The 25,538-nt window shown below is 37.9% G+C and overlaps 1 protein-coding gene across 1 annotated transcript in view; it reads left to right on the top strand.

Annotated features, from left to right (window-relative positions):
* The window catches only part of mvda (mevalonate (diphospho) decarboxylase a), a 47,800-nt gene that overhangs the window by 17,531 nt on the left and 4,731 nt on the right, over nt 1–25,538 (top strand). The window contains exons 5-7 of the mRNA XM_058752263.1: nt 3,116–3,318; nt 11,983–12,057; nt 13,065–13,283. Of these exons, the coding sequence (XP_058608246.1) occupies nt 3,116–3,318; nt 11,983–12,057; nt 13,065–13,283 (497 nt within the window). The remainder of the gene's footprint in view (nt 1–3,115; nt 3,319–11,982; nt 12,058–13,064; nt 13,284–25,538) is intronic.

A 25,538-nucleotide genomic window follows, 5' to 3' on the forward strand; every position in this document is an offset into this window, starting at 1 on the left:
TCATTCACCAAATGTGTCCGCGTCAACGCTTCGCAAAGGACAACAGCCAATCACGTTACTTTTCCAGTGTTGCGTGAACGCAATTGGCTAGCATCTGCTCTAGGGTATTTGCATGGGGCGATCTAACTGGCTGATACCTGCGTGACGATTCAAAGTTCACTCAAAGTTCATGTGATGCGTTGACGCTAACATAAGAATAATATAATTTAAATTCATTTCTAGTGTTAAATTCAATAATGCGAGGGCAGTTTCATTCAGCAAACCTACCTTCTGCTGCAAGCGGCTCTTCCTCACACTGAATCAGGCCATTCAGGTGGCTGTAGATGGCATCTCTTTGACTCTCTGGGATGAAATTAAGATGTTTGAACCGGGGTTTGAGCATACAGGCCACGGTGGGGATGGATTGCATCAGATCGCCAGATTCCAGTTTGAACCGTGTTACCAACTGCTGTCGAACCGTGTTAAAGACACGTACAGCTGTCATATTGGATGCTTCGACGCGCAGAGTGGTGCTGGTCAGGTTGAAAAGGACTGGAAAGATGAAAGACAGTCCTACATGCAACTCACCACACATTATTTCGGTGGCCTCGGGCCTTTAGCTGCCATGTGTTGGTGATATAGTGGGCTGTTACCATTATGTATGGCTCCATTGTGGAGGATGTCCACAAGTCAGTTGTTAGCGACACCGTCTGGCCTCTCATCTCTTTTGCGATATTTTTACGTGTGGTCTCGTACTGGTGTTTGATTGTGTTCCACAATGTGTTGTAAGATGGAACATCGTAGCCAGGTTCAAAAAAGTGCAGTATTTCTCGGAAACCTTCTCCGTGCACTGCAGCTAATGGTCGAATGTCTTTGACAATGAAATTAACCAGTAAATTGGTGATTTGCTTCCGTCTTGTGTCTGTCACAGTGACATTTGGTGAAGTCTTTAATTGACTGCTGTGTAGATGACTTGCGTTGTTCCTCACCTAGCGTTAGTGAATGCCTTTTCAGATGAGTGTGCATCACACTTGTACTTTTGTTGTACTTCAGGACGGACTTGCATATTTTGCAAGTGACATTTTTACCAGATTCATCTTTAGAAAAATATTTCCACACACTTGATATGCCACTGCTGCTTTGCTGAAATGACCCACCGGGTTCCTGATCGGTCCTCGTGTGTAAGGCTGCCATGTTCACGTTAAAAATCACATGATCTGCACCGCACGACTAGTCGACTTCAATCAAAAAGCGTCGCGGCAGAGCATTAAAGTCGACTAGTCTGTGCAACCCCTAATATATATATGTATATGTAGGGCTGTGCAATTAATCGAATTCGATTATCATGCGCATCTCATCAGTAAAGCCGGTTTCATGATTAGCAGTAAATTGTAATCACCTGCTTTCAGAGGGAGCGGTAGTTAATACACAGAGCCGTAGTTCACTGACAAGCTACGCTAAACCACGTTCATAATCGAAGCAAATTTTTGAGAATTTAACATGTAAATGAAGCGTTCTGGTGCACTCTGACAACAAAATAAAGGAAAAAGACAACATATACTTTTATATATAAGTAAAAAAAAGCACATTTATACCACAAACTTTTTGGACAGTGCAGCTCTCTTGTCATCGGTGTTCATACTTCTCTTTGTGAGCAGTGAAGTAATTTATTTTTGCAAATTTTAATGTTCACATTAGAGTGCGCATACTATCAACAAACTCCATCTTTTCACTGCAGAGGAAACAGAAGCTGCATCTGAAGTGGCATTAGATGTATTTACACAGACTGTTTGATGAAGCTGAGGTGCCATAAATGCATTTACATCACAAAAATTTCAAATAAATAAATAATTTTACAAGATTAATGCTATAGAAGTTAAAAATGTTGGGAAACATGCAATACTTTTAAATATGAAACCAAACCACCAGTAGATGGCGGTAAATGACTGTTTTAATGAGCATGTCATTAGTCATTCCTTCAAACGGTTGATTCATTTAAAAACGAGGCAAGTGACTACTGTCTTTATGAATGGGTTACTGAATCATTGACTCACTTGGTTCGTTCAAAAACGTGGATTCATTCAGTATGAAAACACAGCTGTGTTGCTCGGAGAGACAAAACAGTTCTGCTATGGCTTTGATTGAAACTTCATCAGCGAACTTGAGCAAAAACAGTCAATATTATAGTACAAACTGCGAAATTTGTGTCTGCTTAACTCGCAAAGAAGAATTTCCACACCGGATGTTAGCGAAGTGTGCCGTCAAAACAAACCGGGTGTGAGATGAGCAATGATCGATTTGAAGCAGCACCTCGCAGACAGATCGGACATCAAAGTACCGCGAGAGCTACAGAGAGCAGATGGCTCCGCATGCTTTCAAATCGCTCTCGCGGTACTTTGATGTCCGATCTTTGATGTTGTACATCAATCGGTCTGTGCATTGCTGAAAAAGGGACTTTGGTCGAACACTCCTGTCTACGAGCTTGCAATTTCTCTCTCTCCACCCAGACCCCCCCCACCCCCACTCAAAAAAAACCTCTTCGGATCTAGACGATTCACATAAATTACATATTTTGATTTAAAACGGCAAATTTCGCCGAAAAGTGACTAGTTTGCAGGTATGATATGAGTATTTGTTTCTGATTCCCTGCTTGCAACAAAGTCAATTTAACGATTTTGATCTTGTTACATGCTCTGAGTAGTACTGTACCTTAAAAAGTGTTTCTCTTACCCTGGAAATTAAGATTTCTTTGAATTCATAAATAATCATCACTGAACGTTCGCTAGACGACCTGGTCAATTGATTGTACTGTAAATTCAGCTTTATCAAGCAAATTCTATTAACTTATCCAAATATTTTAATTAACTATAAAGAGTTATGATTAATTATTAATATTCCCCCTTTGAGCTAATTTGCTACAATGGTCTTGTAGTATGTACTTTATAAATACTAATAAACAGCCAATAATAGGCATGCTAATAAGCAACTAGTTAATAGTGAGAATTGGTCCCTGTACTAAAGTGTTACCAAATATATCTTCAGAAAATCTGACATTTGTAAATTATTACAGTCTCTGGGGGGACATCCTGTTCTTCTAATAATGATGATGATGATGTGAAAATTTGGTATGTTTTAGTGTACACGCTGTCACAGTTGTTTGGTGTGGAGAACGAGCAGTTGTCTGCAGTGGCACGACAGGGATCTGGCAGTGCATGCAGGAGTTTGTATGGTGGCTTTGTCCAGTGGAAGCTGGGGGAACGGTCGGACGGGAAAGACAGTCTCGCTGAGCAAGTGGAATCGGAGTCGTACTGGCCAGAGCTCAGAATATTGATCCTAGTGGTGAGTGTGTGGATTTAATCCTTATAATGGCAGCAGCATAGAAATAGTGTTTTAAAAAGTTATTAAAAAATATTGCTTGATTTAAAAAAAAAAAAATGTTACTTTAACAAGTTGTATCTCCTAGGATTCATATAATGTTAGTGGGGTTAAACGTTGATTAAAAAATTATGTTTTATCACAAGATTTTCTATATAATTTTCAATATATTGAAAATAGAATAATGAGAAAAATAAAATAAAAATAAAAAAAGTAAGAAAAGTATTCGGATTCCGTGTACCTTCTGGTCATTTTTTTTTTTTTCTGTTTAAGTGGAAAATGAAAATTAAGCCAGATTTTTCATATTTATTTATTTATTTATTTATTATTATTATTATTATTTTATATAGGGTTGGGTTTTTCACTGTGAAACAAAAATGATATTATCAAAAAAAACAAAAACAAATCAACCAAAGTGGAATGCTGTTTTAGTGGTTATGAATAGTCCTGATTCAAAACAATGCAGCAGTCGTTAAAAAAATAATAATAAAATATATATAGGTGCTGGTCATATAAGTAGAATATCATCAAAAAGTTGATTTATTTCACTAATTCCATTCAAAAAGTGAAACTTGTATATTATATTCATTCATTACACACAGACTGATATATTTCAAATGTTTATTTCTTTTAATTTTGATGATTATAACTGACAACTAAGGAAAATCCCAAATTCAGTATCTCAGAAAATTTGAATATTGTGAAAATGTTCAATATTGAAGACACCTGGTGCCATACTCTAATCAGCTAATTAACTCAAAACACCTGCAAAGGCCTTTAAATGGTCTCTCAGTCTAGTTCTGTAGGCTACACAATCATGGGAAAGACTGCCGACTTGACAGTTGTCCAAAAGACGACCATTGACATGTTGCACAAGGAGGGCAAGACACAAAAGGTCATTGCAAAAGAGGCTGGCTCTTCACAGAGCTCTGTGTCCAAGCACATTAATAGAGAGGCGAAGGGAAGGAAAAGATGTGGTAAAAAAAAAAGTGTACAAGCAGTAGGGATAACCGCACCCTGGAGAGGATTGTGAAACAAAAGCCATTCAAAAATGTGGGGGAGATTCACAAAGAGTGGACTGCACCGTACCCACTTCTGAACCAGAGACAATGTCAGAAGCATCTTAACTGGGCTGTGGAGAAAAATAACTGGACTGTTGCTCAGTGGTCCAAAGTCCTCTTTTCAGATGAAAGTAAATTTTACATTTCATTTGGAAATCAAGGTCCCAAAGTCTGAAGGAAGAGTGGAGAGGCACAGAAAATCCATGTTACTTGAAGTCCAGTGTGAAGTTTCCACAGTCAGTGATGATTTGGGCTGCCATGTAATCTGCTGGTGTTGGTCCACTGTGTTTTCTGATGTCCACAGTCAACGCAGCCATCTACCAGGAAATTTTAGAGCGCTTCATGCTTCCTTCTGTTGACAAGCTTTATGGAGATGCTGATTTCATTTTCCGGCAGGACTTGGCACCTGCCCACACTGCCAAAGGTACCAAAAGCTGGTTCAATGACCATAGTGTTACTGTGCTTGATTGGCCAGCAAACTCGCCTGACCTGAACCCCATAGAGAATCTGTGGGGTATTGTCAAGAGGAAGATGAGAGACACCAGACCCAACAATGCAGATGACCTGAAGGCCACTATCAGAGCAACCTGGGCTCTCATAACACCTGAGCAGTGCCACAGACTGATCGACTCCATGCCACGCCGCATTGCTGCAGTAATTCAGGCAAAAGGAGCCCCAACTAAGTATTCAGTGCTGTACATGCTCATACTTTTCATTTTCATACTTTTCAGTTGGCCAAGATTTCTAAAAATCCTTTCTTTGTATTGGTCTTAAGTAATATTCTAATATTTTGAGATACTGATTTTTGACTTTCATGAGCTGTAAGCTCTAATCATCAAAATTAAAAGAAATAAACATTTGAAGTATATCAGTCTGTGTGTAATGAATGAATATAATATACAAGTTTCACTTTTTGAATGGAATTAGTGAAATAAATCAACTTTTTGATGATATTCTAATTATATGACCAGCACCTGTATTCAGACCCTTTGCTCAGTATTTAGTAGAAGCACCCTTTTGATCTAATACAGCCATGAGTGTTTTTGGGAAAGATGCAACAAGTTTTTCACACCTGGATTTGGGGATCCTCTGCCATTCCTCCTTGCAGATCCTCTTCAGTTCTGTCAGGTTGGATGGTAAACGTTGGTGGACAGCCATTTTTAGGTCTCTCCAGAGATGCTCAATTGGGTTTAAGTCAGGGCTCTGTCTGGGCCATTCAAGAACAGTCACGGAGTTGTTGTGAAGCCACTCCTTCATTATTTTAGCTGTGTGCTTAGGGTCATTGTCTTGTTGGAAGGTAAACCTTCGGCCCAGTCTGAGGTCCTGAGCACTCTGGAGAAGGTTTTCATCCAGGATATCCCTGTACTTGGCCGCATTCATCTTTCCCTTGATTGCAACCAGTCGTCCTGTCCCTGCAGCTGAAAAACACCCCCACAGAATGATGCTGCCACCACCGTGATTCACTGTTGGGACTGTATTGGACAGGTGATGAGCAGTGCCTGGTTTTCTTCACACATACCGCTTAGAATTAAGGCCAAAAAGTTCTATCTTGGTCTCATCAGACCAGAGAATCTTATTCAGGTGTTTTTTAGCAAACTCCATGTGGGCTTTCATGTGTCTTGCGCTGAGGAGAGGCTTCCGTCGGGCCACTCTGCCATAAAGCCCCGACTGGTGGAGGGCTGCAGTGATGGTTGACTTTCTACAACTTTCTCCCATCTCCCGACTGCATCTCTGGAGCTCAGCCACAGTGATCTTTGGGTTCTTCTTTACCTCTCTCACCAAGGCTCTTCTCCCCCGATAGCTCAGTTTGGCCAGACGGCCAGCTCTAGGAAGGGTTCTGGTCGTCCCAAACGTCTTCCATTTAAGGATTATGGAGGCCACTGTGTTCTTAGGAACCTTAAGTGCAGCAGAATTTTTTTTGGAACCTTGGCCAGATCTGTGCCTTGCCACAATTCTGTCTCTGAGCTCTTCAGGCAGTTCCTTTAACCTCATGATTCTCATTTGCTCTGACATGCACTGTGAGCTGTAAGGTCTTATATAGACAGGTGTGTGGCTTTCCTAATCAAGTCCAATCAGTATAATCAAACACAGCTGGACTCAAATGAAGGTGTAGAACCATCTCAAGGATGATCAGAAGAAATGGACAGCACCTGAGTTAAATATATGAGTGTCACAGCAAAGTGTCTGAATACTTAGGACCATGTGATATTTCAGTTTTTCTTTTTTAATAAATCTGCAAAAATGTCAACAATTCTGTGTTTTTCTGTCAATATGGGGTGCTGTGTGTACATTGAGGGAAAAAAAATGAACTTGAATGATTTTAGCAAATGGCTGCAATATAACACAGAGTGAAAAATTTAAGGGGGTCTGAATATTTTCCGTACCCACTGTATATTAGGGGTGTCAAAGTTAACGCGTTAACGCAAAATCTTTTTAACGGCACTAATTTTTTATTAACGCAGCGCACATTTTCTGTTTGACCTGTGGCCTAGCCCGTTGTTGGAGAAATGGAGATGCACAGTGTTGCCAACTTAGCGACATTGCAGATGCCTTTAGTGACTTTTTTTTTCCCTTCAAAAAAGCGCCCAAACCTTATTTAGTTTCTTTAGATTAGCTGTTACTGCCGCGCGAGCGCAAGGTTTTGCTTTCCCAGTGCGCGCACACTTCTCTCTCTCTCCGTCTGTTCAGCAAGCGGCGGAGAGGAGCTATGCTTTCAGTTAAACACAGATATTATGTTGCTTCTCTAATTTTACATGCAAGTATAGCCTAAATCACATCACATGTCTAACAACAGAAACAGTCAAATATATCAATGAAAACAGTTTTATTTAGAATTTAGCTACATCAAAATACAGTATGTGGCACACAGAGGCAAACAAATGTAAAAATTAATAATAAATGTACATTTTACATGTTCAGAAGAAGTGAGCTGCCCTGTCATGCAAAAATGTAAACAGGTTTGTGTAAGTAAATTGCTCAGTGCAAAGAAAGAGAAGTAATGGGAACCTGGTATTTCTTTTTTCATGTGTCTAATAGACATAAACAAGTTCTTTGAAAAACATTTATGACCTTTGAAACATGTCTAGTCCTCATGCTCCATGTTGACAATGGTTTCAATAATAATAAACATACATTTGCATAAAGCATCCATATTTGTCCATGCCCATGTTGATTAGAGTATTAAAAAGTTGATAAGTATTAATTTAAGTTATATTTAAACAAATAAAAATGTGCGATTAAGTTGTGATTAATCACGAGTTAACTCATGACAATCATGCGATTTAATGACGATTAAATATTTTAATCGATTGACAGCCCTTATATATATATATATATATATATATATATACATACATACACACATACACACACACACACACACACACAGGTGTATCTCAATAAATTAGAATGTCGTGGAAAAGTTCAACTCAAATTGTGAAACTTGTGTATTAAATAAATTCAATGCACACAGACTGAAGTAGTTTAAGTCTTTGGTTCTTTTAATTGTGATGATTTTGGCTCACATTTAACCAAAACCCACCAATTCACTCTCTCAACAAATTAGAATACTTCATAAGACCAATAAAAAAAAAATAATAATAATTTTTAGTGAATTGTTGGCCTTCTGGAAAGTATGTTCATTTACTGTATATGTACTCAATACTTGGTAGGGGCTCCTTTTGATTTAATTACTGCCTTAATTCGGCGTGGCGTGGAGGTGATCAGTTTGTGGCACTGCTGAGGTGGTATGGAAGCCCAGGTTTCTTTGACAGTGGCCTTCAGCTCATCTGCATTTTTTGGTCTCTTGTTTCTCATTTTCCTCTTGACAATACCCCATAGATTCTCTATGGGGTTCAGGTCTGGTGAGTTTGCTGGCCAGTCAAGCACACCAACACCATGGTTATTTATCCAACTTTTGGTGCTTTTGGCAGTGTGGGCAGGTGCCAAATCCTGCTGGAAAATGAAATCAGCATCTTTAAAAGGCTGGTCAGCAGAAGGAAGCATGAAGTGCTCCAAAATGTCTTGGTAAACGGGTGCAGTGACTTTGGTTTTCAAAAAACACAATGGACCAACACCAGCAGATGACATTGCACCCCAATTCATGGAAACCTAACACTGGACTGTGGAAACCTAACACTGGACTCCAAGCAACTTGGGCTATGAGCTTCTCCACCCTTCCTCCAGACTCTAGGACCTTGGTTTCCAAATGAAATACAAAACTTGCTCTCATCTGAAAAGAGGACTTTGGACCACTGGGCAACAGTCCAGTTCTTCTTCTCCTAAGCCCAGGTAAGATGCCTCTGATGTTGTCCGTGGTTCAGGAGTGGCTTAACAAGAGGAATACGACAACTGTAGCCAAATTTCTTGACACGTCTGTGTGTGGTGGCTCTTGATGCCTTGACCCCAGCCTCAGTCCATTCCTTGTGAAGTTCACCCAAATTCTTGAATCAATTTTGCTTGACAATCCTCATAAGGCTGCGGTATATATATATAAATATAAATAGTGAAAATATAATTATATATAGATATATATATTAAAGCAGACTAACGGCTACATTCGTTTTGCGTTTGCCAGGACAGCTACAAAGCCCATGATAACCCTGCGGAGAGAACTTGTCAATCCATCTTGATGAATGATGCAAAGTAACGTAAACAGGTGAACACTGACTAATTAGAGGACAGATTTACTCACATGTGACTTGCATAAAGACAGTTTGGTACGCTTTTCAATGTTGCCTTGTGAAAGCAAACCAAACCATGAAGAAAATGCAACATTGTAACAAATTAATCCCTGTTTGGGACACAGCAAATGATCTAAAGGTCTGAAAGTACCCTAACTTATGACAGAGGGACCAAACAGCGAAGCTTTATTTCCACCAGAGAAATGCCAGAAGTCAATACTGTGAGACCATTTTGGATACACATGACCAGGGCGTCATTTAAATATTGCCTAATGCGAAGCTACAGCTCGTTAGCTCTAGCATTCTGCCCGCTCAGATCAGACAGAGATGAAAGATCACATTTATTTGAATGAATTAATTATAACATAGCTACTTGAATTAAATATTCAATTGATCGATCGAGAGAAAGAGAGAGAGAGGTGACAGTGGTGTGTGTGAATTACATCTGCGTGTCTCTCTGCAAACAATGAATCAGTGAGTTAAGTTACTTCAAACTGATTTTACCCCCTCGTTGCTGATGAATGTAGTGTAGTGATCCAGTATGTTCCTGAATGTTTGTGTGCGCATTGCGATCTCCAATCTCACGTACCAAAATAATAGGCATGATTTTCTCAGGCCTCATGTAAAATCATATGAATTCTAAAAATTATTTATGATCTATTACCATTTGTTGTTTTAAAAAGGGAAATACTGACATGGATGTTTACAGAGCAGAGGTCACCTTTTTTAATTTGTCTTTATTATTATTAAAAATTGGTCAAAATGGCACCCCAAATGGTGCCACGATGCTGAGCTACGCAATTCTTCTGATGTTTTTGTTTGTTCTGTTTGGTCATTTTTCTCCTATATGTTTTACCAGAGACAAAATCCTTAACATTAAGCAACACATCCCAGACAATATTTTTCCGTTTTTGATTATTCGAAAGTTTTGTTGGACATTCTAGTCGGAGGTACAGCTGTGTTGTTCAAACGCGCGTACAGACACAGAAGACGGAAAGCGCCGGCGCCCTGGATATGCTCCGCGTATGTGTGGCTTTCGAACTGCTCTCCCAAGCATTCATCTTGCGAATGTCCGTTCCCTTCTTAACAAAACGGATGAACTTCTCCTCACCCACACAAACAAGGACTTTTCAAACTCTGTTGCACTGTGCTTCACTGAAACCTGGCTGAGTGAAGCCATTCGGGATTCGGGATAACGCGCTTCATCTGCCGGGCTACCAGCTGTTCAGAGCGGATCACATCGTGCAGTTAACAGGGAAAACGAGGGGTGGTGGATTGTGTTCCTACATCAACGAAAGTTGGTGTTCAGATGTAACAACGCTGACAAACGTATGCTGTCCTAACTTAGAGGCACTATACATTAATCTCTTAATTTTACAGTAAGTAGTGAAACTTACCCAAAATAAAGGCTTAAACATCTAAAAAAATACACATTTAAGGAGCTGCTCTTTTGGTGAAAGTTTTCAGACAGCTTTCAAAATCGCCGCCAGACAGTGTGAGCACATGGAGACCCATATCTCAGTATGCAATGATCTGATTGACTTGAAATTACAGGAGGTATGTAGTAACAAACACACCAATTGGTTAAGACATCAAGTAGGATAATACATTTTTTTTTTTTTAGATATATAATCTGAGCTCAAAAATGGTATTGTGCTTAATGGGTACGTGTTCTTAATAGGTACGTTTACCCTAATCGTTGCATTCCTAATTGAAGCCTTAGGAGGAGTGGACTTGGAAGAACGCATCCTCACTAGGATGTGTCCTTCCGTTTGAGAAGCATCCATAAAAAGCCCTTTTGATTTAATTATTGCTGGGTATCTTTTTTTTTTTTTTTCACTTACAGTCATAATAATTGTTTGTCTCATTTGCCAAAGAGGCAGTCTACAATATGAAAGAATATAATGTGAAGAGGTATTACAAGACAATGCATGCAAACTTATATCAGAGGTTCTCTGACAGCGAATAAGAGGATGCAGTTAAACAACTGGAAGCCTTGCTACTTTCCCAGCATCAATTATTCATCAGGGCAAAAGAGTCCAGTGAAAACATTACCAAAGCAAGCTATGAGGCAACAGTCCTTATTGGTAAACATTGATCTTTCTGGTGAGTTTCATAAAGAATGTTCAGTAAAATTGCTGAAAACATTTTCTCAGCTAAGAAGCAAGAGTTTAACAAACTATCCCTTTAATACCTGGATATCTATTTCCTGTCATCACATTAATGACAAGGCACAAAAAAGCTGCCACACTGTTACTTCCAAATACTTGATTTTACTCGACATACATGATTTTATGAACAAAATTAATGTTGCCATTTTAGAAGGGGTTATTTTAAAACTTTAGATGCGTTTTACTTCTATCTACTTTTCATTTAACAAGCTTTTATTCAAAGCAAATCATATACGCCATGTTGAATAATCTACGGCATGTTCAAAATGTTCTTTTAAGTCTTTATTGTGTTGTTTGTTTTGACTTTTTCAGTTTCTTTCACTTTTTTATTTATTTGTTTTTTTTTTCACTTGACAGCTTTGTCAAAGTATAAGCCCTTGTTTTTTGTGCAGTGATTGACAGGTAAGCAGTTGTGTTGTATATAATGTATCAGAAATCATTACCTTTTAAACTATAAATGTGGCAGAATGACAGAAAGAGGGTATTTACACTTTCTCAGTTCGTGTTTTTACTTGTTAGATCATTAAAATAATGCCCTGCAAGATGCATTCTAGAGGACTCACACCACCTCTGAATGTGGTGGCCAGTTACATGATCTTAAAACACACTTGCCTTATTCAGATAAAAACAGTTTACCCTGAGATCTTGAAAAATGCTAATGTCCATTTGTCAACTACTCATTTCTGTATCTGATATGTAGATGTTTCCTCTCAGGTGAGTGCTGATCAGAAGTCTGTTGGGAGCACATCTGGAATGCATACTAGTGTGGAGACGAGCCAACTTCTGAAGGTTTTGTAATTTCTATTTGTCTTTACTGGCATGTATTTTAGCAATATCACACAAGCAAGTGCAAGTGATGTTGTTCTGTGAACAGTGCTGAGTAGTAATTTATATGATGATATAATATTCAGATCATGCAATCAGATTCCGAAAGTTAAGTACCATGTAACTTTATATAGTAAATTAAGACTATAACATTTTAAAATGCTCACAATCAAATTATAGTTGCTTTTTTATGAATTACGTGATATCAATTAAATTATTCATCACTTCTAAAAATCCTACTGTGTATAGAATATAAAAATAGAATGGCATGAAAATGTCACAAATAAATTTGTGATCTATGACAAAAACACCTCTCAGTCAGTTAGACCATGCATGAGAGAAATTATTTTGCAAGTTACTAAACACTGCTGATACTGAGATTCATATCTATGTAATAAATGAGTTGGGTAAATTTTTTTATAAAAGTAATCAAAAAGTAGCCAGAGCACATTACCTAAAGTAAGTAATCTAATAGATTATGCTTCTATCTACAATTTTCATCATGTAATTTGTAATCAGTAACAGATTAAGTGATCTACCAGCACTGTGCATATCAGCACAGATTATCACAGCTGTCATGATCTTCAGACTGAAATAGGAAAAAAAAACAAGTTAATGTTGAGTAACTTGTGTATTATTGCTCTGCCAATGAAAAAATCCAAACAAAATCATGTTGTAAGGAAATACGTCATGTAAATCGGCAGGTGGACAAGTGCAAAGACCGCAAGTGTGGATTTTGGGACAATTGATGAATGGGTGATTCAGTGACTCACTCAAAAAGACTCACTTGTTGCCACCTACTGATGTAACAATGTAATATGCATGTAACCTAATATTATTTAACATATTTTTTGCAATCAGAATTTACATCTGTTGTAATCTAGCAGTGCAATACAAGGAAAGTAATTTAGGTTGCTTTAATTTACATAGGTTTGTAGACAAATAAGTTCACCTACTATACTCTTACACAGTACCGGGCAGATGTTGTGGTCCCCAGTCGTATGGAGGAGATGATCAGGGTTATACGACAACGAGACTTTACAGCATTTGGTGAGCTGACTATGAAAGACAGTAATCAGTTTCATGCCATCTGTCTGGACACCTACCCACCCATATTCTACCTGAACAACATATCGCACCAGATCATCAGCCTAGTTCACCGCTACAACCAGTACTATGGGGAGACCAGGGTGAGTGCAAGTAATAAATTCAAATATTCAGAGATTTAATGTCACTAACCATGCAAATTTTGAGACATCCCATGATTATTTCATCCTTGATAAGAGCTCATGATCTCAACCTGTTACCCTGTAAACACAAATATTGTTTCCTGGAAGACAGACGAAACCGATGTTAAATTAGCCAAACACAACAACGCTCACTAGAAAGTGTTTCTGTATACAATATTCCATCAGAGAGGCCTGTGGGTGGTCTGTGGGCATGACACCTGAGTTTGAGACTGAGGAGTCTTACAAACTCTAAAAAAGCCATCAAATGCCAAACACAGATGCAGGGCTGCCAACTTTTGAATTCAACTGGAGTTGAGAATTCCCATTGCGGGTTGGGGGTTAAGGGGTTTTATATATATATATATATATATAGCAGTCAACATTTGAAGTGGAGCAAAAAAGTTCATCAGAGTTGTCCTAAGACAAGAACGCATTTTGGCTTTAGGACAACTTTAATGATGGGTTTTGATCCACTTCAAATGTTCTTTAATAAAAAACAAAAAAAAAAAAAAAAAAATTATATATATATATATATATATATATATATATATATATATATATATATATATATATATATATATATATATATATATATATATATATATATATATATATATATATATATATATATACACAGTGGAGGAAAAAATTATTTGATCCCTTGCTGATTTTGTACGTTTGGCCACTGACAAAGAAATTATCAGTCTATAATTTTAATGGTAGGTTTATTTTAACAGTGAGAGAGAATAACAACAAAAAAATCCAGACAAATACATTTCAGAAAAGTTATAAATTGATTTGCATTTTAATGAGTCAAATAAGTATTTGACCCCTTCGCAAAACATGACTTAGTACTTGGTGGCAAAACCCTTGTTGGCAATCACAGAGGTCAGACGTTTCTTGTAGTTGTCCTCCAGGTTTGCACATGTCTCAGGGGGGATTTTGTCCCACTCCTCTTTGCAGATCCTCTCCAAGTCATTAAGGTTTCGAGGCTGACGTTTGGCAACTCGAACCTTCAGCTCCCTCCACAGATTTTCTATGGGATTAAGGTCTGGAGACTGGCAAGGCCACTCCAGGACCTTAATGTGCTTCTTCTTGAGCCACTCCTTTGTTAGCTTGGCCGTGTGTTTTGGGTCATTGTCATGCTGGAATACACATCCACGACCTGTTTTCAATGCCCTGGCTGGCTTCAATGCCCTGGCCCTGACGGTACATTGCCCCGTCCATCGTCCCTTTGATGCGGTGCAGTTGTGCTGTCCCCTTAGCAGAAAAACACCCCCAAAGCATAATGTTTCCACCTCCAAGTTTGATGGTGGGGATGGTGTTCTTGGGGTCATAGGCAGCATTCCTCCTCCTCCATACAAGGCAAGTTGAGTTGATGCCAAAGAGCTCGAGTTTGGTCTCATCTGACCACAACACTTTCACCCAGTTCTCCTCTGAATCATTGGCAAACTTCAGACAGGCCTGTACATGTGCTTTCTTGAGCAGGGGGACCTTGCAGGCACTGCAGGATTTCAGTCCTTCATGGCTTAGTGTGTTACCAATTGCTTTTTTGGTGACTATGGTCCCAGCTGCCTTGAGATCATTGACAAGATCCTCCCATGTAGTTCTGGGCTGATTCCTTACCGTTCTCATGATCATTGAAACTCCACGAGGTGAGATCTTGCATGGTTGCTTGGCGATGGTCTTGTAGCCCATTCCAGCCTTGTTTAGGTCTACAATCTGATCCCTGACATCCTTGGACAGCTCTTTGGTCTTGGCCATGGTGGAAAAACAAAAACACATGCATACAAATATACACATATATACATATACAAACAAAAACGTATATACATATATACTATTTTATAAAATGTTATTATTAATATTCTTATTATTAATAATAATAATAATAATAATAATAATGTTCTTTCTAAAAATAAAAAGTAAATAAACAAATAAATGAGGTAATAGACAAGAAGATTAGAGAGAAGAAAAAATGAGAAGAAAGAAAATAAGGAAGATTTATAGAGACAGATGGAACAGATGGACAGATGAAATAGAGAGGGAAGAAACAAGTTTGATGGGGGGTGGGTCTGTTGTTAAATAGCAGTTGACTGGTTTAAACAATTTCCTGCTATGTATGCACATTACCCTAGAATATAGGGAATTGCACATTCCCACTGCAAGATTTGGAAGGGTCCACCAGAACACTTTGGCAAGACCTTCCGGATCATTGTTGCATGACCCGGTTGCATCTATGCACTGGGTGTTTGGTTGTTATTGATATATTGAGATATATATACAGTCATGGCCAAAAATATCGGCACCCTTGCAATTTTGTCAGAAAATACAACCCTTCTCTCAGAAAATTGTTGCAGTTGCAAATGTTTTGTTACTTTTTGTAACAATGCAAATGTTATGTTTATTTTTTCTTTTTTGTTTACATTGGAACAACACAAAAAAACAGAGAAGAAAAGTCAAATCTGATACAATTCCACACAGAACCCAAAAAATGCACTGGACAAAATTATTGACACCCTTAACTTAATATTTGGTAGTACCCCCTTTGGAAAAAAATGACTGAAATCAATCGCTTCCTGTAACCATGAATGAGTTTCTTACACCTCTCTACTGGAATTTTGGACCACTCTTCTTTTGCAAACTGCTCCAGGTCATTCAGATTTGAAGGATGCCTTCTCCCAACTGCTGTTTTTGAGATCTCTCCACAGGTTCGTAATCAGGGTTGTCAGTGAAAGGGATTAAATCACCTGTCGGGGCATACTAATACTTAAAGAGATTGCAATGGTGCGGAATATTTGTTTAAATTTGGTTATTTTGTGTTTGGAGATAGCCATCTGTTTTTCTAAAAAACAAACTTTTAATATATGTAAAAATATACTTTCAATGAACTTTAATTTTATAAGTTACCTGTATTTTTTTGGTTATTATTACTTAATCAAAACAACCCAACTGCGGATTGATTGATATTATTTTATGCACAAAAAAAAGTGATTTATGAAATATACAAAAATGGAGATGTTTTTTCAAATAAACTCTTCATTTGTTTTCAGTGTGACTTAATTTAAAAGCAGACATTTCAAGCATTCTAGACATATCAGTGGCGTGCGGTGGTGTTTTAAAATGAGGAGGCAGTACAGCTGCCGTTTTTACTGCAAATTTTATGGAATTTTTTTACAGTGTGTGTGTATATATATATATATATATATATATATATATATATATATATATATATATATATATATATATATATATATATATATATATATATATATATATATTAGGGGTGTCAACGTTAACGCGTTAACGCATGCGATTAATCAAATAATTTTAATGCGTTAATATTTTATTAATGCAAATTAATCGCTTGATAAGGTTTGACCCCAACTTCTTGCCGTCATCGCAGCGCGGAAGGTTATCTATCATTGTGTGATGAGGGTACAGCGAAGCAGTGTTGCCAGGGTAGCGGCACAAGTGGGCTATTTTGAAAATACAGTCGTGGGAAAAAATGACAGAGCCGTGGGTTGCGGTTTTTTGCGCTACTTGTGTTTTGTGCGCTACGATAATGTACCGTGGCCGCCCAAAGTGTATATAGACAAATAAAAATTCAAATACCGTATTGTCCCGAATATAAGACGACCCTGATTATAAGACGACCTCCCTTTTTCCAGATGTACCTGTTGTTGTGGGTGTATTATTGACATGTCAAAGTCTAGACCCTGAATATAAGACGAACGATGTTTTTTTCAGATGTATTTCCAAGGAAAAAACATTGTCTTATATTCGGGTCAATACGGTAGGGTCAATTACTAATGTGTATTATACTTGGAATGTATCCCTGGCAACTTAAGAATGGAGAGGCGGGTGTAACATCACAAACAACTTGAGTTTCAGCCAGAGCAGCAGAAATAAAAATGACAACAGCCACTATAGATTATATAAGATAATAAACACATGATTACGATAGGATTAGGGATGCAACGATTATAGATTTTGTTGGTACGATTATAGTCTGAGGAATAATCACGGTTTCACGATTATTACGATTATTATGCATTTATTCATTTCACAACATAAAATCACATAAACACTCTTTAGATATTAAAGTGTTATTTATTGCTGCCTTTTGAAACAGAAATAACACAGTAACCAATAATACAGCACAAAATAATAATACTAAAGAAAAAAAAAGTCCATCTCTCCTATTGGAATTAAAAAAGGTGACCTCTGCTCTGTAAATATCCATGTCAGTATTTCCCTTTTGAAAATAACAAATGTATTTGGTGTTTTCATTTCATTCTTTCTACATTTCTTTTGGACCTGAGGGACAGAACTTGGAAAGATGGTGAAAAATAAATTGACTTATGAATAATACTATAACAGGGATGATAAATCACAATATTAATGAAGTATTATTAATATATGACTAATATTAACTTTATTTATCCCACAGAGGACACTGTTACTAATGAGGGAATAAACTAAACTATTATTGTAATCAACTGTCATCGATACTTATTCATTTTAATAATCTTTATTCATCTGATTTTACATAAGGCCTGAGAAAATCATGTCTATTATTTTGGTTTGTGAGATCGAGATCGAGCTGCCCACAAACATTTAGGAGGACAGAAAGCGTGTTGTCAACGCTGCCCAGCGACTTTCATTAATAAAATAGCTTAGATACTGGATCGCTACATTATATTAATCAGCAAAGAGGGGGTAAAATGACTGTTTAAATAACTAAACTCAAATCTTCATTGTTTGTAGTGACGCAGATGCAGGTAGGCTAAAGCCTCGTTTATACTCGCGCCTGGCTCTGCTTGCGAGCCTCCGCTGACTGCGCGCTTCACACACGCTCGCGCTCTCTCTCACCGCACCATTTCATCTCTAAAGCGGCAGAATGTTCGAGCTAACGAACGTCGCGTCAGGTGGTCCTTGCCTTCACGTCGTGCATTAAAATCGTTTATTGCACAGCCAGAACAGGTTGGCTAGCTGTGCATTATCCCTTATGTATTCACTCTTTAACAGCGATTTTTACGGCAATATTGATGTACCCAAATTTAAAATGGTCCCACACTATCGAATTCAGTCATTTCTCTGGTGGAAATAAAGGATCGCTGTTTGGTTCCTCTGTCATAGTTAATCTAGTAGCCTCCGTGTCTCTGATAAGCACGGCATTTTAAGCTGGTGCACTGCTAGTGTAACTTTGTTTTCGTTTTGCTCATGTTTCAACAGTTCCATTCCGTGCAACAGAAACACTCGGTGTAGCAGAGCCTTTACGATTAATTAACCGTGACGTTTTAAAGCGCGGTTAATCGTAAAACCGGTAAATCGCTGCAGCCCTAGATAGGATATTTGTATGTGATTTTCTTGAGAGAATGTGTACATCTGAAATGCTAATTTGTGCAGTGATATAAAAGGCTATAAATAGCATATTTCACACGTGATCGCAAAAGGAAGTTATTACAAACACTCGATGGTGGTTTGAAGTGAGTTCTGAGTAAAAGTGTAAAATTAATCTGATAAATTGTCTTATGTAGCATGATGTTAATGTTAGCTCTAATGCAGCTGCAGAACACGTCTAACTCTTCTTCATAATGCATTTTGTCATAATACTTCACGTAACTGTCCATGACTGTGATTAATGTGATAAAAATCTTTAATCGATTGACAGCACTAATATATATATATATATATATATAATTCATGTCCCTGTTACACTTAATGTTTGCACTGTGCAAATAGCTATTCTATTTACATCTAGCAGGATTTTCTGCTATTTATACTACTTATTGCAAATAGTGGCAATTGTCTGCACCTCAGTATTGTAGTACATTATAAAACAGTATGCAATAATAACATACTGAGTGTAAATTATAATTTTAATTCAAATTATTAAATGGATGTTTCCTCATTGGGACAATAAATCCCTCCCTACACCCTACCGAATACTTTAAGTTCAACTTTTAGATTATTTCCTTCATTATTATTGAAAATATGCCTTCCCAACGTGATATCTGATTTGAAAAGGTAGCGAAAAAAGTTGGACAAAACGCAGATTCGAACCCCGGTCAATCGCGTCAAAAATGACTTCAACACATACTTCTCCATATGCGCCACTGGAGCTGTTATTGAAAGATGGTCTTCTGTAGTACTTTGTAATCACACGTTGATGGGTGGAGTTAGTGTAAATAACCTCTGCCAACAAGGCGACCCATATTTGCACTTGTAAATAGACACTCCGTTTTTTATTTGTGAACTGAGGTTCAGCTGTTCTTTTTAATAGTCAACTTATTTGGGTTATCGTCATAAAAGCCCTGTCACAAACATTGTCACAGGCGAAGATACTTCTTTCATTTCATCAAGCTGAATGCTCACTAAAAATTGACAGTCATCACGTTTTCAAGCCATTTTATGTTACATTTTGACGTGACACAAAGCAGTGATATCTAAGCGGGAGAGTTGCTTGCTTACTTTATAATTAGTCAATAACGCTATGATTTTCTTCATTCAGACCGAGAGCTCGCATGAAAACAAGAGGCGGGATTTATCTCAAGAACCAATCACATCCAATCATAACCGATCATATCCAATTATAGCGCGATGGAGGCATTGCCTCCTCTCACATGACTTTCCCCCATTCATCTCAATGAGCCTCCAGAAAAGTCATGACACACTAAGGGGTCTCTGTAGAAAGTCAATGGACCAAAGGGAGGCAGCCTCCACTGTAACTTTACCTGCGGTTGTCGCTGTTGGACAGTGTTACTTTATAAAAACGAGTGACTTTCAAGGGATAGTTCACCCAAAAATGAAAATTCTGTCATAATTTTCTCACCCTCAAGTAGTTCCAAACCTGTATGAATGTCTTTGTTCTGCCGAACACGAAGGAAGATATTTTGAAGAAAGTTTGTAACCAGGCTGTTTTGGGGCACCATTGACTTCCATAGTATTTCCATTCATACAGGTTTGGAACTACTTGAGGGTGAGTAAATGATGACAGAATTTAAATTTTTGGGTTAACTATCACTTTAAGACTTTTAATATCATATTTAGTCATATTTGTGCTGTTTTATTTTTGTAATATTGATTATTTTCTCATCCAATTTTGAGGAGAGGAGACGCTGCCTCCCTTGCCTCCTCGGAGGAAACGCCCCTGATACATATATTTATCATGTCTGTGAGGCAAGTATTCGCAAGATTCAGATTCAGATGCACCGTTTGTTTTCTTTATTTTACAAAAGCACATTGTTTTGTTGTTGTTATGACTATACACAAATAAAAGTAGACCTACGGCTGGGCGAAATGGCATAAAATTAAAATCGTTTTTTTTTTTTTTTCAGAACGTTTGACCGATTCTCTATTTTTTTTTACCAATTTTTAACTAGTCAACAAATGTAACTACGACATGATTCAAGTAGATTTTTTCTTTATTAACCCTCTAGTTAAAGAAAATTCTATTCCAAGTGCACCACACATGAAATTGTCAACATGATGTAACTGTTAAACAAATCACAAATCACTGACTGATTTTTTTTCTAGGCTTGATTGTGTTTATGGGGTGCAGTCTAACATGTGTTAATGTTTCTTTTTTAAAAAAATGCATTATTTTCACATAATTTACCTTTATTCTACACCGCTCTGTCCCTTCTCCGATGAATGATCTGATGATTTCTTGGTTTAATGAAGCCCCTCTCTCAGAAATACGCAATGGGCTCAGATTGGTTAGCTGGCCCAGTGTGTTGTGATTCGCTAAACCGTATAGTGCGCGTTCAGAAACGTCATGCCCCTCACCTCAGAATGCGCTCTGGTTGTATTGTAAACAATGACATTGTCAATATTGCTTATCAATTTGATCTCGATTGAGACCCAGATAATAGTAGTGAAGAGGATCGCACAGAACCTGTGCAAGCCCGGCTCTTGCGGGACATTTCAGAATGTATGTTTCTTTGTTTGTTGTTGTCTCATACTTTGATATGCTGTTATTTGTAAATGCTACTGCTTATGTTAGCTTTTAATATATGGTTTTAATACAGCAGAATACATGATTGCGTTGTAGCATTTTTGTAACAGTAAGAAGTGTTTGCCAGCAAGTATTGCTCGCTACCATAGCAACCACGTCCATGTTTAACGCTTCTCGTAGCTATGTGAAAAATATCTGTCTGTCTATACACATAAAGTGCATAATTGGAACACAGTTCATTGAAGGACCTGACGAGCTGATGATCTGAATCAGCTGAGAGAGAGATGCAGAGCAGAGCGTGTGCAGAGCAGGGGGACGCGAGGAACAGGATTAAGAACCGCTGCTTTAGACCATTGATTTTGAAACTTGTGAATCCATTAGAATCGTTAGAAGACAGAATCACGATTCATATAAGAATAGATTTTTTTGTGCACCCCTAGTTTTGACGGCATGGCGACAACTCTTCCTCTTCTCTAAAGCAACGCAACATGGTCTCGCCCCCTTTGTTGCTTGTTCCCGGGGGCAGGGTTTATGTAAATTTTTGGGTTTGTGATGTCACGAACCTGGGAAGTAGCTTGTTGTAGTCCCTACTAGCCGTTTTTGTAGGCATTAAACTGCCATAATTCTAAAACACAATATCTCCGTTTGCATTGAACTCTCAGTATTGTGACTTTGCAGATATTGTTTATGCTCAAACAGCAACATTACACACTAACTAAAGTAAAAAAAAAAGTGAAATAACAATCAACCACCCCTTTAAATATCTTTGCCGAAAAAGATGCATGAACTAAAACTACATCTTGTACAAACTTGTCTTATACATACTGTATATGTTCAGAAATAATACGAGGAAAATGAAGTCAAGGTAATTCAATTTCAAAATGACTGAAGGTATAACACCAGTAGACTATTATTAACTATAAATGTTCTGTATAAAAACAGCAGCTTTCAGCCTGTCACCATGATGCCTTGAAAATAAAGATTCTAAAAGAAAGGTTTATTAAGAACTAGAATCTAAAATTATATTGCGATATCTTTAAGACTTCTTGAGTTATACACACTGTAAAAAATCCAAATAAAATGTTGCAAGGGCAAAAATATTTAAGTTGAACTAATTTTATTCCTTGGGCTTGAGAAGACATATTATAATAAGTCTGCTCAAATTTATTATAAAAACATGAAATGAATGGTTATTTTCAAATCCAGTCAACATTCAGAATGCTAAATGTTGACTAAACTAAAAAAAAACAAATCCAGCCAACACTAGGATCATTCTGCACGTGCATGCGCCTGAGTGACTTCGTGGGAGAAACAGCGCTGCCATCTTGTCAAGTTCATACGTCAGGTGAGTTGCACTAAATAAATGTTATTTTTTTAGACTAAATTTAACGAGAAAATCATTTTTTGAGTGGACATTTAGAAAGTGATTTATGAGTTCTATTTCCAAAGAAAAGTTCAGGCGTCAGGTAAGTCAGTTGTGGCACTGAATAAATATTTGTACTTAACGTTAGACTGAATTTATCAAAACGTATATTTAAAAGGTGTAAACACACAAACTGTAAATACACAAACATACAACATGTATAAAAACATCGAATAAGCATTGTATGATATGTCTGAGGGAAATTTAAGTGAAGGGAATGTGGTCTTTCACCTTGTTTAAATCCATAAAACACTTCATATCAAAAGCTGTATTACTATAATGAATTTTAGCTAATTTTGGTGTGTTGTATGATATTTTTGTGTTTCCGTGACGTGAAAAGATATGAAGAGATTGCACGTTCTTTCTCTCTTTTATAAGCCATTATGCTTAATACGACTACGTTAACCGAAATCTATGAAACGTATGACTTAATGTAAACCACAGAAATGCGCTCATTTGAAGTTAATATGGGCGTTTTGAATGGGTTTTTGTGTGTGTAAACTTTTGCAATTGTCCCGTGAAGTAAAACGATGACATTAAACGTGACTAACAACAAGCAATGGTGAAGTGTCGCTCTTTTCAAATGGGGCGGATTAACATTATACGGCGTTTCTGTTCTTGTGAAGGGACTTCGGAAGAGGAGTTCATCGTTCCGAAAGAAAATGAACAACTGAATCGCCGTTCAACACATCTCAGTCAGTTCTCTAGGTAGTGAATCACTAGATTGTGCACACGAGTTCCTGCACAGGGAAAGAAGGCTCAGTAAACACTGGGACAACTGATCAATCAATTTGTAAAACGTCACCACTGGTATTTATCAACAACAGGCAGGACCGTTATATTTTGATATTATTTTTATGCTATTTGAGGTAACTTAGCCCTATAATATGAAATGTACATGTTATATTACAAATCCAGTCAGCATCAATGCTCCTTGTTGTGCAATTGGTTGTGGAATGGATTTGTGCAAAAAACAAAAAAGGTTGCAACTTCTGTTCCATCACAAATTTAATTAACTGATATTGATGCATTGTAAATTATTTAAAAGGCACCATTTCATTTTTTTGAACTTAAAATGTACTTTTCTTTCTCCTTCAGGGTGTGGCCAAAGGTTTCATTGGTGCTTTGTCATCGTTGCAAGATTTCAGATGCTGACCAGTTAGTTCTCCCAAGGCACCAAACACTGGCACGTGACCAGACCGCTCCACTGCAACTACATACTGTGTGTACTTTCAAGACTAGGAGTTTATTGTTTTCATTCCAGGTAATATGTGTAAATGTTTAAAGTTTTTACTACAATTATAATGTGCTTTACTGTTCTCAGTGGCATCTACGCTAATATTAGTCTGTTTCATTCTTATTCCGAGGTGAATGTAGCCACACGGTCCGTATCCAGATCAGATGGCCACTGCAGTCACCCAGATCCAGTCCGTATTCAGATCAGATGGTGGATCAGCATATATCACCCCATACATAAACATGTATAGGGGGGTTTCTCTTGAAGTCCACGGTCATCTCCACTGTTTTGAGCGTGTTGAGCTCCAGGTTGTAGAGACTGCACCAAGCAGCCAGCTCTTTAACCTCCTGTCTGTAAGCAGACTCATCTTAAAGAGCTGGCTGTCTGGTGCAGTCTCCTACATGTTTATCTTTCTTCAGAATAAATATTATCAAAATCTAAAATTTTAGCCGGGGACCTCTGGTTGAGTTGACACGGAATGACCCAGCAGACATTGCAACAAGGTCTGTCACTGCTGCTCATCTCCAAGACACCAACTGGCTTTATGGACCAAAGTTTCTTCTGAACAACCTCCAGACTCTACATGAAGAGAACACACAAGCTTGTGAATCCTTCTTCAGATGCAAAGGTACGTCCTGAAGTCTCCACATCGAACACTACATTGATGAGTAAGAGTCTTGGAACACAACGCTTCTCTAAGTTCTCGACTTGGAATTCCAGCACTCGTGCCATTGCACGTCTTCTTCATATATCTCGACAGTTCCATACAGGTTCTACAACACAAACATCAAGTTGCAAGGGCTAAAAGAGCTTGGAAACAGAAAATAAGCTCTCCAGGAAAAGCCCCCTCAAAGGCTTAGACCCATTCATAGATGTAGATGGCCTGCTACGAGTAGGAGGACGATTAACAGAAGCGCAGATCGGGCTTGATGTAAGAAAGCCCCTGATCATCCCTGGTAAACATCGCATTGTTTCACTTTTAGTCAAACATCACCATGAGAAAGTGCAACACCAGGGACAACATTATACAGAGAGTGCTGTGTGAGATGCTGGCTATTGGATAGTTGGTGGCAAGAGGCAAGTTTGCAGTGTCATTCATGAATGTGTAACATGCCGGAAACTCAGAAGACCACTACAGATTCAAAAAATTTCTGATCTTCCAGCAGATCGTGTATCCACTGATCCTCCATTTACAAATGTAGGACTAGATGTTTTCGGCCCATGGACCATGGTGGCACGACGAACCAGAGGTGGTCATGCATAGAGCAAAAGGTGGGCAGTAATATTTACCTGTCTGAGTGTTAGAGCTTTACACATTGAGCTTATTGAATCATTAGATATATCTAGATTTATGCCTTGCAACATTTTCTTGCTATTTGAGTGCCTGTGAAGCTCATCCACTCAGACAGAGGAACAAAGTGCTTGCAGGGAGCTCAACATTTCCTCTAACATTGACAATACCTCTGTTAAGTTTCTCTTGGACCAAGACTGTGTCTGGCAGTTTAACCCACCCCATGCATCTCACATGGGTGGGTCTTGGGAGAGGATGATTGACCTTGCTAGGAGGATACTGGATGCAATGTTTCAACAGCT

The sequence above is a fragment of the Onychostoma macrolepis genome, chromosome 18 (assembly GCF_012432095.1).
Source record: "Onychostoma macrolepis isolate SWU-2019 chromosome 18, ASM1243209v1, whole genome shotgun sequence".
Classification (NCBI taxonomy): domain Eukaryota; kingdom Metazoa; phylum Chordata; class Actinopteri; order Cypriniformes; family Cyprinidae; genus Onychostoma; species Onychostoma macrolepis.